Genomic DNA, 19,649 nt, shown 5'->3' on the forward strand with positions numbered 1-19,649 from the left:
TTGTGGCTGGGTTGGTTCCTCACCAGTGCCTGCCCTGTCACTGAGGGGATGCTCAGCTCAGCTCCCATCACCTGCCTCCTCCAGTGATGGATGCAGTGCTGCCATACAGCAGTGGCTGCCACTAGAGAAGCTTTCTCAAGTGCACTGTACACTGTGGTGGTTACTTTAGGCTGCAGACACAGTGAAAATGAAAAGTTTGATTAATTCATTGTTACTGAAAATAAATACAAAAATCAAGGGAGGTTGACCAGGCCCTGATATTCCTTGACCTGCCTAATGCTCACCTCATCTGTGCACATGATTCCAGTGTACAGGGGACACAAAGTGATCAGCCAGGTAACTGAGGCCATGTATTGGGTTTTTTTTCTATAAAATAGTAATTCTTTTTTTCCCATTTCTTAGCGCTGTTTTACATTTATGGATCGTGGATTTGTGTTCAGGATGGTCAACAACTATATAAGTATGTTTGGAGGTGGAGATAGCAAGGTATGGCTCTGCTTTATTTGTGTCTGTTTTTCTAAAGTGACTGACTAGCAGAATATTTTTTATATTGAAACTATTTATGATTCACTGTGCTCAGAACTCAAGTCAGTGCAAACATTTAGAGTAAATATGGATTAAAACCTCCTGGTTTTAATATCCATGTGTCCCCTTCTCTGGGAGTGAGTAGCCATGTTCAAACAACAACTCAGTGGTACCTGCAAGAGCAGACTCTGCACAGACCAAAGAATCCAAAAGACTGAATATAAGCTTTAATTCTTTGAAAGTACACTTGTCTATTAATATCATCAGCAATTGGCAGTGATTTTCTTTGAGGAGAATAAAGTAAGAGCATATGAAAAACTTACCATTGTGTAAACTCAAGTGAGACTGTAACATCTTTACTTTGTGTGAGTGCCATGCTCTTACCTCATTGATGATGCAAGAAGGTAAATCTGCTCCAAATTAGTTTGTGTTAGCTATGAGAAAAATTCCCTGCAGCCTGAATTTCTTCTATAACAGCTGCACTAGTCACTGATATAGTTTGAACAATCAATTTCAAACAGCAAGAGGTCCCCGAATTATTCAGCGTGACTCCTTTGCTCTTCATCCATCAGGATGAGTCACAGGCTTTTTCTCTTCCATGCCAGAGTTTATGAGCATATATTTAGTAACACAGTGTAGTCAAGATATACACTTTGAATGATTCATCTTTCCCCAGAAAGCTCACAAGGTTTTTAGTTCTTTACTGATACTGTGTGCATTTGTAGCTAAAGAATGAGATTACTTCAGGTCTGCTTTGCTTTTTGCTAAAACCAACTTCATTCTGAAGTCAGGTCTTTCCCTTAATCTCTGGAACAGCTGTAGAATGGAGTCTGTCAGTTATTAATGCCATAGCCTGAAGTCTGTAATTCTGTAAATAATATTACGCAATCTGAAAACTGTTTCCACATTTCAAACTTCCCTAAATACATTCAACCACAGAAACAGATGCTTAATTAAAAAAAGCCCATTAATGGTCAGTGGGAAAGCCTAAGATTAATCAGTGTGCAGAGCAGTACTTAGCACCTTCTTGGCAGTAAGTGTGTGAACATTGCCAGCATCCCTCCAGATCCATCTGCCAGCCTGTGGGAGTAGATTCACTGTGGAGTTGTGACAGATGTGCAGCTGGAGCAGGCTTTGTGGCACTTGGAAACAGTAGTCACAAAATAAAATCAGAGATTTCTGACCTCAAGGAGAGAGAGGCCTTGCATCATTTTCATTTCAGTCCAATGCCTAAGCAAGAGTCAGTCTTCTAAATGTGCTGAAAGATTTCTTTTTGTGTATCAAAAAAAGATAATGCAATCTGACCTGTCTTTTCAGAAAATTTAACAGTGTATATTGTTGCCTGAATATTTTGTGGATGTATCAGTCTGTAGCAGTGCAGTTTGAATTTATTGCAATTCTGGATGAAGCAACATAACTTTGGTTCCACAGAAATATCCCTTATGGCATTCCATATTTTGACATTTAAATATTATTTTGAGAACCATGTATTCAAAAGTTGAAATACCTCATTAGAAATCAGTTCATTGCTGTGCTCCCTCAAAATGTCACAGTTACTCTTGGGGAACACATTTCAGATGCTTCAGTTCTTCATTTGCCATTAGCATGTCCTGCTAACATGCTGTATTCCTGAAGAGATGCTAGAGTGCAATAAAATATTTTAGGGGAAAATTCCCTACCATCCCCTACTTGGTAGACTCAGAAAAGTCCATTTGCTAGGTATCCCAGGCTGTCGGTGGCAGCAGAAATGCTACAATTCAATTTTAGTGCAAATGAAAGGAGTTTTACAAGCGCTTTCTAGTGTTAGGGCATTCAGAGTAACCCTGCTGCTGGCTGGCTGAGAATGACTGCTTGGTCACTGAGAACAGGGAGATGTGACGATGGAAATAAAAACGTGTTGCTGGGAATGGTGTATTGTCTTTATATCTCAATGTCACATCATTACAGAAGGAATTATAAATTCTTGAGGTAGATGCAAGTCTCCAAAAATTATCTGGATGGCTTCTCTGAAGGGAGATGTTAAATAAGTAATACCAAAACTATTTTTTATCCAAATCCCTTGGAGGTGGAACTCGTTGGCATCAACAGAGGAAGTTTTTACTACTGTCAGTAAGCTCTGGGTGTGACCTGTGTGGCTGAAACTTTAAAAAAAAAAGTCATAATAACTATGATGGTTCAAAATGTCTGTGGACTGGAGAAGATACTTCACTATGATTCAATGCTATAGTATGTGTCATCAAAAGTCCCAGGGTAGCTTTAAGGATACTTTAAATACTTGTTTGGATCAAGCTTAGGTTTATCACTACATCTTCAATGAAAAATCATAGTTCAGAGATCCAAAACACTTGTTTGTCTGTGACAAATTCTTCTGATAACAGAGATGAAAACCACATGTTTATTGTTTGTGCAGCTTGGCATAACCAGCTCTAAGGTTTTGTTGTTGGGTGTGAGTGAGAAGTTTGAGGTAGAGATAAGTAGTAGTGGAGCTCGGTCTCACCATTTTCCCCGTTTTAATGTGAACTGAACCATTGCCTGTTGTGGTTTTCAGACTTTACACCAGTTCAAATTTGACTTTCTCCAAGAAGTCTGTCACCATGAGCACTTCATCCCTCTGTGCCTGCCCATACGGTCTTCAAACATTCCTGGTAAGCACGCCCCAGGAGGATTTCTGTGCAGCAGTGAGTTATTGGGAGGTTCAAAGGGCAGGTAATAAATAACTCTCTCCAGAGCTGTGTCTCTACTTCAGGCTCAGAAGCCCCCAACAGCTTTTCAGGTGTGGTACTTAAGCAGTGTGATAAAAATAATATTAGAGTTAAAAATAAAAATAATAAACTTTCAGTTGAAAAATAAAATTTCAGTATTCCTAAATAAATAAATAAATGCAATGTCTGGCAGCTCTCTTAGGGGGTGGGAGGGGGAAGCTTCTCAATGGAAGTTTTAACTGGAATTTTTGTGATGACTGATTTACTAAATCAGTAGGGCTACTGCCATAGCCTTGGGAGGTGGTAAAGGATTTCAACAGGTACAGCAGGAAGGGGGAGAAGCTCAAAAAATGGGCTCTTGTCTCCTTTTTACCTCAGTTTTCAGCATCAAAAAATGAGTTCAGTTTTGACACTCGGGGATTTTTTTAAGCAGAAGCTGTTTAGTTCAAATTGGAGTAAAATTTTTTTAAAAGCCAGCAAATATTTTTTTACAAATAATTAAAAAGTGCAATTTTTTTTTGCCCATTTTCTTATGTTTATGAAAAATGAAGACACTCTGACGCCTTCAGAATCAGCACAGGAATATCGAACATCAGGTATGAGCAATATGACTGAATCAGTGAGCAGAATTTTACTTCCACCACTGCTACTGCATTGTGGCAAATCTTAGACAGAAGTTATTTATCATTTTCAGAAGTGGAATTGCTCTCAACCTCTGTGTTTTAGAACTCTTCTAGCTTAGGATATGGGAACAACAATTTGGACTTTGTGCCTCCAAGAAGTCAGTAGTCCAATGAGCAAACAGTTGAGATTCTCATGTGGGAACATGTATATAAATCATATTTATTATTAAATAGTAAAAACTGCATGATTTTGAGAGATAATAATACTAGATTTGTTCATTCTGAGAATTGAAGGAGCAAAATGAGGCAATCAGACCAGGAAATCAAGGTTTAACAATGGAACATTTGGAAAATGGAGCGGGGAAGGATGTATGTAACCTATATATTAATTTAAACGCTCTTGTTCATTCTACTCCAAGACATTCCAGAGTACACACTGACCAATGAATTTTGCCGTAAGCATTTCCTGATTGGAGTCCTGCTGCGGGAGGTTGGCTTTGCCTTGCAAGAGGACCAGGACATCAGGCACTTGGCTCTGGCTGTGCTTAAAAACTTGATGGCCAAGCACTCGTTTGATGATCGATACGCAGAGCCGGTAAAGAAACTGTTGGTCTTTTTTCATTTGCTTGTTCATGCAGCACCTAAACATACATTAAACTTCCTTAGCTACTGGTATATATTTATTAGTTTCTTGAGGATTATGTTGTGTCTTCTATTTTCAGGCAAAACAAGCACAAATAGCAAACCTGTATATGCCACTCTATGGAATGCTTTTGGACAATATGCCAAGGATTTACATGAAAGATATGTTCCTCTTCAATATCAATACTTCCAATCAGGTAATTCATGTGGGGTTTTTTTTGAGCACTGAAATGATCAAAGTGAGCTAGTCTTGACCCAGTGGGAAGAAGTCCAAGTTTATGCTGGTCACCAGTTAGGTAGCAGAATACAGTTCTGAAATTGCTGATATATTTGCATCTGCAAAGTTAAATTTGGAAGGTCTCAATTTGCAGGGCACTTGCAGAGCCCTGTGAATCTGTACTGTCAAGGAACAGAACAGGGGTCTGGAACAGCCACTGCTGTCCCAGGGCTGGAAATTCAGGGTTAGTGATTTGGAGCCCCAGAAAATGTGCCCAGTACCTCTGCCACAGGCTGGGCTCGGAGGACGTGTGCTCAGGCAGGAGGCTGGGACACACTGGTGTAAAGAAAGCCTCCCACTGCCCACAGAGTCTTTGCAGAACTACTTTGTGTACCCAAAGATGGTACAACTGAGTGGCCATAAGCTATACCAGGAGGCAGAGAAAATGCATACAAGTAACTGAAGGAGGAAAGGGGTACAGAAACATCATAAAACAGCTTTACTGCCACAGAAAATGTCTGTATAAACTGCACATCTGGAGGAATATGTTTGTTTCATAGTAGAAATATTACAACCATACTGCTTCAAAAACTAGAAGCAGATTTCTGCAGGGGTATTGTGTCTTTCAGTCCTCCCAGCAAATGAGCCCATTTCATTTGAGCATTGCTAATGACAATTAATGTTCGTTTCCCAGTGCTGTGTTGATGTTTCAGGAACAAACACTAGTTAGACCAGTCCTTTACAGCTTCCACTGTGAGAGAGTCTCATATGGCAGGCAGCTTTTCAGCACATTATGGCAAGCCTTGATCCTTTATGGCTGTCATGTCAAAACAACTGGAAGTAGGTTCTCAAACTCAGAGCCTTAGAAAAGCCTCCTGGGTGTGCTGTCATTATCCCAGTTATGGATAATGACATGGAGTACTGGAGCTGGTTCTGTTTCTTTCCAATACAGGGATCCAGGGATGACCTGAGCACAACTGGTGGGTTTCAGAGCCAGACAGCAATGAAACATGCAAACTCTGTGGACACCTCCTTTTCCAAAGATGTTCTGAACTCTATTGCAGGTACAAATGGCAGACTGAACAGACACATAGGCAGATTTGTGTGTATCTCAATCCATTGTGCTTTCTGCTTAGAATTCATGGAGGGTATCATTCACTTCTTTTATACCATCTCCAGGGAAACATGGTATGCAATGTTTCTCTTCCCTTTGGGTGTCTTTGGATTGACTTTCTCTTGTGAAGCTGTTCTACTTCCACTGCTTCATTTACTGTCCTGCTTTGGAATGATGCCAGTATTCAGGCTCTAAGAAATCCCTTTGCCTGAGTTCATTCTTGTGGTCTCTGCCTGACTTAAAAATAGTTCCAAGGTTTCTCCTGAAAACTCCTGATGTCTCATATTGCATTTGCCTCATATGAGGCAAATATTCATAGTTTTTCCAGGCTTAACGGAAGAGTAGAAATACAACTTATTTTGTTCACTACCTCCAAACCCCATTTCAGACTTCAGGGAAATGAATTCAGGCATCTTTCCACTGATTTTTATGTCTTTAGGTCAGTTCTTACTGAATGCAACAGGCCATTTTAATGCCATAAAAAATGGCAAACTGAATCATTGTACTTCAACTTGTTGCATGTTTTCAGTACTAAACTTACCCATCAATAGCTTTGCTGTTGGAAGTTCAAAGCACTTGTCTCAATCCAGCATGTGACACATTTTAAGTTCTCCATTTTTTTTGTTGGTTTTTGTATCCATAAATGTTTTAGTTTAGCATGTTTGCTGTGACTTTCATTTACAGCCTTTTCATCAATAGCTATCTCTGCAGCAAACCATGCTGACTCCAGAGCTTCCTTAGCAAGTCTTGAATCTAACCCAAGTACCAATGAAAAAAACAGTGACAGAACTGACACGTGTGAAAAGGTACATGTGCAAATGTTGAAAACGCTTGCTAGAGGTGGGAGTCCATCACTGTGCTTAATGAGGCCCTTTGCTGTCACCTCAACAGATCATGAGACCTTTGTCTTTGATTGGGTCAACTCTTCGTTTTGACAAGCTGGATCAAGCTGAAACTAGAAGCCTTCTTATGTGCTTCCTTCACATTATGAAAACCATTTCGGAAGGTAAAAACTGCACTCACTACATAATTTATGTTGCTGTAAAATACTGTGAATACTGAATCCAAGTGAACATTAAATTAGAATAATTATCAGTGTCTTTTACAGGCTTTGGGCTAAGTTTAATTCCCTATAATGGATACATAATATATTTTAATATCTCCCCTTAGATGCACTGATTTCCTACTGGTTGCGAGCACCCTTCTCAGAAATAACAGACTTTTTCAGCATTTTAGAGTAAGTTTGCTTTGTGATTGTTTGATTTTTGTGTTGAATATTCTAAAGTGCTGGCTGCAAACAATTCCTCTGGGTTTGTCCACCTATTGGAATAGTCTGAGATAGCTCTTGTATCTTAAATTATTTTGCTATAGTCTTCCAAAGTCATAATGAGACATTATTAATAAGATGCATATCCTCCAGTATGTTGTAATTTCAATGAAAAAGGGTTATAATGCTTTGGGTCTTCCTCTTAAAAGAGATTTTCATATTAGTTTCCCATTTGGTGTTGAGATTCTGTTCTTCCCTTGAGAAATGTATTTAGCTCCTCAAAACTTCCCCGCCATAATAAAAGTCACATAATTTAGGATGACCTGCTTTTCACATCCCCGGGGTGGTTTGCTCAATCCAATCCATGTATGACTGCAGAATCCAGCAGGTAGCTGGTTTTGGAATTTCCTCACCATCTTGTAGCTGAAATGTGATTTATTTACCTTCAGCTGGTGATGCAGCAATGCTTTTGCAGCCAGGTTTTTGCCTTTGCCATCTCACCAGGCAGGAATTTTCAACTGTAGAGAAAGAGGACATGGGCGTGCAAAGTGTACCACACCTCGTGTATCCCTAGGCTGGGAACTGCTGCATTCTGTTCCTTTTGCATACTAGCTGGTGCATATGCCATAGGTCTCATTGAGGCACTAAGATTCAGCATTTTTTTCATAGGCACAAAGCCATTGATAGGTGTAAAATGTGTTGTTTTATCTTTCAGGGTTTGTCTGCAAAACTTCAGATATCTAGGGAAACGCAATATTGTCAGGTAATTCTGTAGTTACAGACTCTGTGTTGCAGTATTTAGATATTACAGCATTTGTTAGACTTAAATGAGATTAACAGTGTATCCCTCAATTTTCTCTTGAAAGAATCTCTTTGTGGAACTGAAACCAATGTATGCTTCAATTTTTCTTTTATGCAAATGATAATATTGTGATGTTCTGCATATCCGAGTACATATCTGCTATAAAGGATGAATTGCATGATGTGATAACCATTATTGCATTTATAACCCAAAATACTGGGGCCATTCTTGACTACCTTTCTGTGCATACGCCAAACAAGGGAACTTTGAACACTGTATTTCCATCCATGTCATGAAAAGATTTGTTTTAATAGGCATAGATAATTGTTTCACAGCAATAAAAAAAAAAAAATCTTCTGCCTCCCTGAATGTGACATCATGTTCAGCTGTGAAATGTGGAATGCACACTTTGTCTCAGCTGATGAGACATTGAAAATGAAACCATTTTTAATTTTATATTACTGCTGTGAACTTGTCTATATGTCATGCAGTGTCAAAATTAAAGGTCACCAGATGAACCAGTTCTTGCTTCACACCAGGTTTAGTCCGGCCTGCATTTACTCTTTAGCGACATGGCAAAATCAATGTCACATTTCATAACAGATCAACACTTATTTTCTCTTTCTCTTAACAGGAAAATTGCAGCTGCTTTTAAGTTTGTCCAGGCCACGCAGAATAATGGAACTCTGAAAGGTTCTAACTCCTCTGGCCAGGCATCAGGGCTGCTCTCACAATGGTACATTGAATTCCTAACTCTATATATATTCCATCATGGTACATTGAATTCCTAACTCTATAAACCCCCAGCCTGGGCTCTCATCCTCCAGAACTTGTACTCTGTCACAGCTTTAACTGAAAAGAGGCTGACAAAATATGTAACGAATTTCAGAGGCCCCAGAGCTTTGAACTGTAAAAAAGTTGAGTCTCTCTGGCTTGACTTACAAGCTGTTGGTTAGAGTGATATGTTCAGGGAGTAATTCTGTCCTAGAATAATTTTAATCATGTAAATTTATGAAATTACATTTTTAAAATAAATAAACAGGAACTGTGTTTTAAAAAGTTACCTAAATTTTGAGATGTTAAATGTTCCTGAATTCTACACTAGTTACAAATATAAAATCCATTCAAAAATTATAATAATCATTGGTATTTTAGTTCTAAGCTTCTCATTATAAATTAATGATGTGTTTGTCAGCATCAAAGAGGATTAAAAGAACGCATGAATATGCACATATGTATTTTTACTGTCATTGTCAGTTTTTCATAATTTCTTTCACCTCATAGAAACTGTATTATTTCTTTCTTAAACAGGACATATTTTTCTTATATTTTGAGTTAACAGAACTTACCTCAGTTTTTCTTCACCCAAAGACAGTTTTCTAAACATCAGCCTGAAAAAGCTGATGCTTTTTTTTTCAGTGCTTAATGGAAGTTTTGTCCCCTGTGATTTCAAGAAATCACAGCACATGTTTGTTTTGTCCACCTCACTGACTTCCTTCATTTTTGTTTCTCTGAAGAATTTTGCTTAATTTTGTTTAATTCAGCCATTGAGAAGCACTGTACGGAACTGATATGGAAAATTCTGAATAGGCACAATAGTTTATTCTGTTTTTAATGGTACCTTTCAATTGCAGGATGCATTCTACTTCAAGTCACGATGGCCACAAGCACCACAGATCTCAAACATTACCATTAATCCGGGGCAAAAATGCACTTTCTAACCCCAAACTCTTGCAGATGATAGACAGTAGCACTGCAAGTAAGTACAGAAATTATTTACTTCCGTCTGGAATTCTCTGGGATTTAGATCAGGCTCTATACAGACCTTTTCTTGACCAGAGGCTCTTAAAATTATGAGATTGGAGTCATCTATCCCACTTCCCAATTAGGTTTCTTCCCTCCTTTGAGGACGAACACAAATAGTGAGAGGATGTACTCACATCACTGGTGCAGCTAGTGAGATTTGACTCAAATTTCCTCCCCTTTCATCTCCTATGAGCAGTTTTCTTCAAAATACCACTTTGGTTAAAAGTAGTTAGGATACCATCTCTGCTGTGATGAGACTTAAGGACCAGATTGCAGAATTAAATCATCTTTAACGACACTCAGAAGATTGGTTTTAATCTTTCTTGCTGCAGGCACTTCCAATGAAACAGACATCATACAGTATGTAGACACAGAGGCAAACATTGCTACAGAAGTTTCCCTCACAATTCTTGACCTGTTGTGTCTTTACACTCTGAATCACCAGGTATGTTTTGCTGGTTTTCTTTTCTGCTTTAACTGGTGGGATATGGGGTGAAGGGAAGGCCTGGGGGAGCAGGCACACAGAAAACCTGAAATGTCCGACAGCAGAATAGGGAAATAAGGCATGCCCATCCTCAGTGAAGGTCTTTTAGGAGGGCATTGGTTCATAGTACTCAAACTGAATAGAAAGAGGTGGAAGAATATCATCCTACATATCCAGAGCTGTGAACAACCCTGCTCTGCTTGGAAGTGTTTTGCATCTAGTATTACATCACCTTTTCTGAATCATGCTTATCCCACTAGATGTCAGTGATTTTCAACAACAGATTTCCAAACTGCTTATTATCTCTATGTCTGCAAGTCAGCAGGTGAATCCTCTGCCTCCTTAAAAATTGCTCCGAATGCTTCAGCAAGCCCAGACAACTTGCTGAAATCTCACAGCCACAATACAGCAAACAGCTCCTTTCACTTTTAGTGCTCCCTCTCTGTCACCTTAACCCTTAAATATATTGTATACAATCCATGAGTAGTACAGGCATGGCAAAGTGCTTTTCTTGAAAAACTGCAAGAGTCTGCAGCAGGCTGGGAAAGCATCATCTGCAGAAATTTTACATTGAAAAAAGCATCTCTCTAGGAGCACACTGAGGGAATGCCCAGCAGATCCTTCTCCTGTTTATTCACTTCAGTAATCACAATGTCCTGTCTTGTCTGTGAACGTTCCAGAGGCAGCTCCAACAATCTGATTGCCAGAATGTGTTGATGAAGAAAGTCTTTGACACGCACATGCTCTTTTTGCAAATCAACCAGTCAGCAGCAGCTCTCAAACACGTCTTTGCTGCTCTACGGCTGTTTGTAGGCAAGGTAACTCTGGGTTTATTCTGTTAGTCATGCCTAGCAATATGTTACAGCAAGTACAGTTTGGGGACAGTTGGACACTTGGCAAGAGTTCTGAACTTACTCTGTTAATACTTATTCCTGACAAAGATGGTCTGATTTATTGCTGATTAAAAGTAAGAAGTTCACAATGTCTGAAAAAACAGTTCTGTTTGAAATTGAAAATTTTCCTAAGAAGGGGAAAGCTTTAATGTAAGTAGATGCGTGATGTCCAGCTCTGTGATGTATCCATTGACTTTCCTGCTTTTACCACCTATGGAAGAAAGCTTGAAAGCCTAGAGGTCCTTGGTCTTCGTGGCAGATACCTGGTTTGCAGAATCCACCAGGGAATGGTTACTGCTGTCCCCAGAGGAACGAGCAGGAGAGTATTACATACACTTCACCAGAAGTTCATCCACACTAATACAGTTTTACAAAAACCTAATTTTAAACACAGGAAACAGTATGGTTATGTGCCAAACTCTTTCTTTGCTTGCATTGCACTTGTGTAAATTGTCGTGGTCAATTAGGCACTTAGTGCCAGCTGCAAAGGCTGCACAATTTCCAAGTCACAGAGCTAGATGAGATCCTCTGAAAACCAGCCAGAATGTAGAACTCACATAGCAATTGCTCTGGGGAAGTGACAATAAGCAAGGCTGGCCTTGGTTCCTAAGTGTTTCTATGAAACACAAGAATGTAGCTGAGTTTACAGCATGTGGCTTCCCTCTGGTTGTTATCTCAGGGGAAAGAAGGAGGAAATCATGCTTCCCCCAGTAGTGTAGCTGGAGGAGGTGGGGTAAATATGAGGTAAACCGTCCACAGACAGCTTTAAATGACATCCCAGACAGCTGGAAATGGAAGGACTCCATGCAGTGGGGAGAATGAATAAATATCCAGAATTGCCCTTCTCATTTATGCTGTAGCTTTTGGGATTGAATTCTCCCTTCATGGTTCTGTGGCAGCAGGGATTTGTTGTGGTTCCTGCAGCAGAACCCCTCAGACAGTAATTGAGACACAAGAATGTAGCTGAGTTTACAGCATGTGGCTTCCCTCTGGTTGTTATCTCAGGGGAAAGAAGGAGGAAATCATGCTTCCCCCAGTAGTGTAGCTGGAGGAGGTGGGGTAAATATGAGGTAAACCGTCCACAGACAGCTTTAAATGACATCCCAGACAGCTGGAAATGGAAGGACTCCATGCAGTGGGGAGAATGAATAAATATCCAGAATTGCCCTTCTCATTTATGCTGTAGCTTTTGGGATTGAATTCTCCCTTCATGGTTCTGTGGCAGCAGGGATTTGTTGTGGTTCCTGCAGCAGAACCCCTCAGACAGTAATTGAGATCTATAGCCCATGTATACATTTCCACCTCCCCTCCCTCAGTCTTCTGTTACATTCACCCTGCTGATAACAGTGGGTATGGTTTGGGGAGCCCTTCTCTTTTGTCTCCTGCTCTTCAAACCCTTGACCTCTGGAAGTTCACTGACCTTGCTACTCAAAGTATTTTCCTTCTGCTGAACAGCTTTTGTAACCGTGCAGAGCTCCCCCTGCTTTTCCTGCTTAGCTGTCGTGCATTCCTGGCAGATTCCTTGCTGCTGGGCTTGCTGTGTGCCACCTGCTGTCTGGGCTTCCTAGAGGCCAGTTTGATGGCATACAGTGTTTGTAGGAAAATCTGAGTATAGTTCTTAATTAATCTTAATTTGCATGTGGAATTATGTTTAGTTTAAACCCTGGTATGAATAACTGTGGGAGAGTTACTGAAAGGTTAAAAAAACCTGTTAACTCAGAATAACTGCACCGAGACCTGAGAGTAGTACTGAACATGTTCACACATCTTTTTCAATAGTTCCCATCAGCATTCTTCCAAGGACAAGCAGATCTCTGTGGTTCCCTCTGCTATGAAATCCTGAAGTGCTGTAACCATAGGTCACGTTCAACTCAGACAGAAGCATCTGCTCTTCTTTATTTTTTCATGAGGAAGAATTTTGAATTTAACAAGCAGAAATCAATAGTCAGGTCCCATCTACAGGTAAGTGAAGTGTGAGATCAATATTTAACTGATGTGCATTAGTTTTTTATAATTTTTTTTAATGCATTGAAGCAAGGCAATCCTTTTGCAGTCCTCAGACAGGCAGGTCTCTGTGGCAGCTTGATTTTCCTGCCAAGTCTGAAGCTGGATTGGATTCTCTGCTGTTCTTGGGATGCTCAGCTCTGTTCCAGGGAGAGACAACAGCTGTGAACGTATCTGCATTGCCAGATTAATGGCTATTCTTGACTCACATGTTGCTTACAGCAGTTAGAACACAGCTGATGAAGGAACTAAACAGAATCTGACAGTACAGGAACAGACATGTAAAGTCCATTAATAACATATTTATACTGCAAAGCGTAAGCAGCTACAAACTTTTGAAAGATTACTCACAGTCCTTGCCTTTGTACATGTTACCTTCATAGGACAGGTATGAAATTTCACTGTATGAAATTACAAGTACATCAAGTCATACTAAAATAGGGGTTAAAAACTCTTCTGAAACTGATTTCTTTGCTAATTGCATCCTGTGTTTGCTCCCTGTGCAGCTCATCAAGGCAGTGAGCCAGCTGATAGCGGATGCAGGGATTGGCGGACCTCGATTTCAACATTCACTCGCAATTATAAATAATTTTGCTAATGGAGACAAGCAGATGAAAGTAAGAAACATTTTTTGTCAATCACTACCTCTTGTGAAAGGTCAACAATTTCACAGGAGCAAGTGTTTCAGTAAATAAAATTGCTGGCTCTATTAGCCAGTGATTTATGCATTCACAGTGTGCCTTTCTCAGGCAATCTGAGGTTCATGAAGGTGTTCGTGACTCAGAAGCTTAATAACTTAAAATAATATTTAAACAAAAATATTTTTATTGGAAAATTGTATTATTTGTTATTTATTGCTTATTTTGTTCATTTGCCTCGTGTCATAGGTCATACATTGGGACTAATGGAACACAATTGCAGTTAGCAAGCAATTTCTACTCTACAAGTGCTGCCTTTCCTCTGTTCAGTAAATGTGTAGCAGGAACAGGCACAATAGTTGTGTTTTGTAAGACCTTGCTAAATCACTGAACATATACTTGGCTCTTAGAAAAGTTACCACTGCTATTGTAGTTATTGTCTATATAAAAATTGTTGAAAAAATATTCTGGTTTTCAATTTTTACAATTCTTGTCCAAACATGTGTCTATGTGCATTTTCAGTTTTATACTTTGGAGGTGTTGTTCTTCTCTGAAGGTGACTTTAGGGTATCTCCACTGAGATTAATAATAAAGTTAGCTTAAGCAAATTGGTGGTAGATAGTTAGCAGAAGTAATAATATGTCATTACAATCCTATTTGTTTTTGAAGTCCAGCTTTAATTTCATAGCACTGCAGCCAGTCACACTGCTTCTGTGCTTTTCTCTGTATGACATAGAGGAGGGAGTATTTAATTTCATTTATTTTTTCTGAATGTTTTACTTTTAAAGAAAACAAAGGATGGAAATAAGTCTGGAAACAAATATATTTCACTGCTTATCTGAAAAAGAAAAATTGAAGAGCTGAGCTAAGTATCTTGAGAACAGCTGGTGTGAGTAATATAAGGACTCTGTTTTAATCTAGCACAGTGTGAGAAGGTCAGGAGCCAGACTTGGTGAAACATGCTGGGAGTGTAGTTAAGCAGGGCTATCTATAGCACACGGTGCTGTTGCTCAGAGGAAAGTGTGCAAGGATCCAGTTCTGGACCCAGTAAGCAATTGAGGACCACCTGTTCCCGTTCCCTGACTTCAGCAGGGCTGTTGCACATGGGCAGTGGAACTGACTTGGGCCATCTTGTAGTGCTGTGAGCCATCAGGAAAAAACACCCAGGGTTTGTGTGCAATGTGTGCATGCTCTGGAACTGTGACTGCTCCGAAGCCTGCCCAGCTAGGGAAGGGGTGGAGGTTCTCTCTGAGCAGAACATTAGCTTGTTTGGGGGTGCAGCATGGGGCTCCTTGGATGGTTTCAGTGATGCATTGCTTATCTTTCCCAAAGAACGTTAATTTCCCAGCAGAGGTGAAGGATCTGACCAAGCGCATCAGGACGGTTTTGATGGCCACAGCTCAGATGAAGGAGCATGAGAAGGACCCTGAGATGCTGGTGGATCTGCAGTACAGCCTAGCAAATTCCTATGCCAGCACACCTGAGCTACGCAGGACGTGGCTCGAAAGCATGGCCAAGATTCACGCAAGAAATGGAGATTTATCAGAGGTAAGGTAAAGAAATGAACAGGAAATCAGTTTGTCTTTAGGCTGAGCTGTTCTGATGAAAAAGGCTTTGGAACACTGACAACGGCAGTGAGTTAAGAGAATCGTACAGTCTCTCTCATATATGTGAAATCAGAGGAGTAGATGTTTGAAAACACCTGGAGATGTGATATGCTCATCCCAGCTTGCCTGATCTTGAGTACCTGATACATGCTGGAGCAAGACTTGAAACTATCTGACAGGGAAGCTGAGCAGTGTCACTTTGGCACCTCTGCTGCCTACCCCTAACAGGAACAGTAGCTGTGGTGTAGAGGAGGTTATGAGCAATGAGTAACTCACAGAAAGGATTTTCTTCTCCCCCACTATGGCCTAGGAGAGGAGTTCTGTTTATAAAGTGTTGTCATGTTCATGAAAGACTAAATGGGTGATGCAAAATTCCACTGCATAACTCAGGGATACCTTATTTACGAAGTCATCTTAATTGGTTTTCTTGAGAAAATCTATGCATTTACATAAGACATCTCGGGAAATTTACACTTGAGGAGAATTCCATAATTTAATCCTTCATTTTCTTAGATTATTTTTGTCTTCCCTTTTCTGCCTCATGATTTGGCAGTGCTGAAAGTGTATGCTGTAATTCAGGGTACTTTAACATATCCATGTGTGTTGGTCTCCTGTTACAGGCTGCTATGTGCTATATTCATATTGCTGCTCTCATTGCAGAGTACCTGAAGAGAAAAGGTAAGATCAACATATCCAAAACCAACTGTATATCTATAAATATTATTGTTCAAAATCATTTTTGGCTATCCCTATTTCCTTTCTTATATGTAAAGTATTCTTAAAGCAGCTTGAATCCTTCCCAAATGTTTTATTTTTAAAATATATCATAAATGCTAGTCTTAGACTGGAACAGTGAAAGTGTGTTTTGTGTAAAGAGGTTTAATTAAATGTTTAGCAAGCTAGTGCTAATAGAGAATGCTTCACTTGTCAGTCTGTTGTTATTAAATATGCATGTATTAACACATACCAGTAGCAGTATACTAATACCATCTTACAATATCATAGGTTACTGGAAAATGGAAAAGATTTGTACCTCACGTATGCTCCTGGAAGATGCTCAAGTCTCTGATAGTAATGTGTTACTAACAACTCACAATGGAGGAAGTGAGTGCTCTAACCGTGCCTGTTTGTGGGTCAAATAACATGATTAGGAGATCAAACTGCTGTTTTCCAACTGATCTGGAAAAATATCAAACAAATCAAAACTGTTTCTAGTGCATGTTGAAGGCTGTTACAGAAAGCAATGTCGGAAATGTCATGAGTTCCTTTCCTGATGCTCTTTGGATGGTTTGATGGATTGCTCAGAATGTCTCTGGTTATGGGCTTTTGCAGCAGGAAAATCCCTCCTGGGTCAATTGGTGTTTAGCATGCAAATCCATGTCCAATTCCTTGGCTATCCAAAGCTGGGAGGGCAGGGGATGGAATTAGTATCTGGTTAGCCATATGTAACTTAGTATAGATAAAGGGGTTTTTTTTAATCTATGATACTTACCTAAAAATAAAGTGCAGGCTTATATTTTTTAATGCTTCTATGCCAATGGTTATTTAGTTTATGAAATCTGTATTTCATAGTAATTTTCAACATGAGATATGTTAGCAATTTCCACAAAGAGCAATTTCCAGGGTCAAGGGCAAATATCTGGTAAAGAGAAAACATGGAAAGACTATAGTCCTTCAATACATTTGGAAGTTTCTGTGGGCAAGATGAAAAAATGCATGCTTTTAGAAGGAAGCTTTCTGTGAAGAGCCGTAGTTGTGAGACAGTTCAGTAGTGGTAAAAGATTTTGCCTGAATAAAGATTATAGTAGCTGGAGTGAAGAACTTGGTTGATTTAAACCTGTGTTTAGACAGTTTTCAAAACTTGAGAGAATGGAGGCTCCCATCACAGTGTCCATGGGTTAGCTTTTCTAATTGACCCATAGTAGCATTTTCCTACTGTCAAATTAAACAGGGACCTTGCCAGGAGTTTGTCACCTCCCCTGGCAGCTTTACCTTCTCCACTCCAGGGCAGTAGGAAAATCCTTGCAGGGCAAACCTTTCCTGATGTGTAAAGTGTGATGCCTGTGCAAGTTGTTTCTGCTGCAACCATGGCACTAAGGCCTCAGCTTAGCAAATACTCAATTTAAGTTCAGTTTTATTCCTTATGAGCCTTTCCATCCACGGCTGCTGCCACCAGCCAGAGCTTTCTGCAAGGGAGTCCCTTGGCTGGGGCCCTGGCAGCACTGCTGACCCAGGGCAGGACAGGAAAGCCACAGCATGGCCTCGAGCCCAGCATGGGCACAGCGTGCCCTGGGGCCACCTCCCCTGGGCTGTGCAGTCCTGGGGACTGTGCCCCCAGGACACCTGACAGGGGGGACACCTGCAGGTTCCCCAGGTGTGAATTGTGTCACCTCAGCCTGCCAGGGTCATTCCTGTGCACAGAGGAGTGTTGCATGTGAAGCTTTGCAAGGGCTGCCAGCACTTAAAGCTCAGGAACCAAAAGGCCAAAGAGAGGAATAACACTCCATCAGGAAAATGCTAGCATTCCCCTTTGCCTAGAGAAGTGAATGTATATCATTGAGGAAAATGTGGAATAGTCTTATAAATTCCATCAGCTCCATTTGTGTTTCTCATTACTTGGGCTGTGAAAGAAATGAACTCATCAGCTCTGTTTTAATGGCATCTAGTAACTTCTTGAAGTATCTGATTGTTCAGTCATTAATTATGACTTGCATTTCAAGGCTTATTTTCCATGGGATGGCCTGCTTTTCTGAGCATTACCCCCAACATTAAAGAAGAAGGTGCTATGAAGGAAGACTCTGGGATGCAAGATACTCCCTATAATGAGGTCAGCAATGTTAACATTTGTATACCTGGTCTGTATTAACAGAATGTCATTTCTAGTAGAATCCTGTGCATGTTACAACAGATTAGAGTGAGTGTACTCAGGCAATGTTAAAAGGCACTCAGCTTTTGAGTGAAATGTCACAGCTGTTGCAGTGGTGTTTAGCCAAGGAGAACATAAAGTACCAGAGCTGAAAGTCAGGGCAGGGAGAAGCCCATGAAGCAAACCCATTCTTCTGCATGAGATGTCAACTATTCAAGTATTTTCATGTTAGTATTATTTCAGGGTTTTTTGTCTAAAGAAGAGTTAGGTCACCAATATGTGATTAAACACTGTGCAATTGCAATAAACCTTAATATGGAAGTTCCAGAATAAAAATTAAATAGTGGGTATGTGCTTTTGCTGCATTGTTATTAATTAAATGCCACCAGCTGTCAAGTCACTGAACTATTTGCATTTGTGAAATTGCAGAATATTCTCGTGGAACAGCTGGAGCTGTGTGTTGAGTACCTCTGGAAGTCTGAGAGATACGAGCTTATTGCTGAGGTTAACAAGCCTATCATTGCTGTTTTTGAAAAGCAGAGGGACTTCAAAGTAAGTGGGTGTTTGGTTTGTGTCTTTTTAATTATCCTAAGGTAACAGTGAAGATCAAAATTTATAGGGGAAAAATGTGCTTTCTTTAAAAGGAGTGTTTTCTTTCTTCCTGTCTCTAATTTCTCCTTTTAATATTTTGTGCTATGAAAAAATAAAAAACATTGGTGTCTTCTCTGCCTCTTTTCAGCATCTGTAAAAAGATTTCAAACAAACCTCTTGTCTTAGCCAGTGGATATGATTTTTTACATTGGTAAAAAATGATTTTTACATCTTGGTTTTAAACCAAGAGCACATTTGCATTGTATTTAAGTTCATAAAATGCTGATAAAATGTGTGATTTCTTCACAATTTCAGGGTTTCCTTGTTTCTTATTTATATAAATCATCTGGCTGTGGATAGCCAGATGATAATCACATTTACTGATTTTTCTTGGTTTAAATTGAAAGAGACACAAAGTGGTAGGTAGCAATAAGCTGTATGCTAAGGAAGCAGATCCTTAGATGTTAACTTACCTGAAATTTTGGTTCACTATCCTGAGAAAGTGCTGTTTAGTGGTAACTGTGGGAAGCACATCTTTGTGTGGGGTTGGGAGCTGATGGGAGGTGTTGGCACCTTGTTCTCACCTGCACAAACAGCTCTTGGGTTCTCTGACCCCTTACTAGGTCAGCAGCACTGTCTGATGGGGGATGATTCTCTGTGACCCTGTACACAAAGGCTCCACTGCCACAAAACTCCTCAGAAGATGACAGACACCTTGCAATGAATCTTTAGTGACTGCTAACAGGTTAAACTATTCCCTCAGCACATCCAGCCATCTTTGCAAAGGTTTGGGAACCCAGTTAAGGCAAGCTGTGGCTGTGCAGAGCTGTGGTGGCATTTCCCAAGCGGCTGGCATGCCCTCACCTGC

General features: G+C 40.0%; 1 protein-coding gene across 3 annotated transcripts in view; it reads left to right on the forward strand.

Moving 5' to 3' along the window:
- DOCK10 (dedicator of cytokinesis 10) overlaps positions 1-19,649 on the forward strand; it is a 146,945-nt gene that overhangs the window by 113,519 nt on the left and 13,777 nt on the right. Inside the window, exons 29-49 of one of the 3 annotated variants that reach the window (XM_053951677.1) lie at positions 403-486; positions 3,074-3,170; positions 3,779-3,823; positions 4,270-4,445; positions 4,573-4,689; positions 5,662-5,773; positions 6,508-6,629; positions 6,715-6,829; positions 6,994-7,060; positions 7,806-7,853; positions 8,527-8,628; positions 9,527-9,651; positions 10,031-10,143; positions 10,863-11,000; positions 12,855-13,037; positions 13,586-13,696; positions 15,050-15,265; positions 15,945-16,002; positions 16,330-16,428; positions 18,045-18,151; positions 18,620-18,742. In XM_053951677.1, the coding sequence (XP_053807652.1) occupies positions 403-486; positions 3,074-3,170; positions 3,779-3,823; positions 4,270-4,445; positions 4,573-4,689; positions 5,662-5,773; positions 6,508-6,629; positions 6,715-6,829; positions 6,994-7,060; positions 7,806-7,853; positions 8,527-8,628; positions 9,527-9,651; positions 10,031-10,143; positions 10,863-11,000; positions 12,855-13,037; positions 13,586-13,696; positions 15,050-15,265; positions 15,945-16,002; positions 16,330-16,428; positions 18,045-18,151; positions 18,620-18,742 (2,358 nt within the window). The remainder of the gene's footprint in view (positions 1-402; positions 487-3,073; positions 3,171-3,778; positions 3,824-4,269; positions 4,446-4,572; positions 4,690-5,661; positions 5,774-6,507; positions 6,630-6,714; positions 6,830-6,993; positions 7,061-7,805; positions 7,854-8,526; positions 8,629-9,526; positions 9,652-10,030; positions 10,144-10,862; positions 11,001-12,854; positions 13,038-13,585; positions 13,697-15,049; positions 15,266-15,944; positions 16,003-16,329; positions 16,429-18,044; positions 18,152-18,619; positions 18,743-19,649) is intronic. The other 2 variants (XM_053951675.1, XM_053951676.1) reach the window with 2 other exon arrangements.

The sequence above is a fragment of the Vidua chalybeata genome, chromosome 10, assembly GCF_026979565.1.
Source record: "Vidua chalybeata isolate OUT-0048 chromosome 10, bVidCha1 merged haplotype, whole genome shotgun sequence".
Taxonomy (NCBI): domain Eukaryota; kingdom Metazoa; phylum Chordata; class Aves; order Passeriformes; family Viduidae; genus Vidua; species Vidua chalybeata.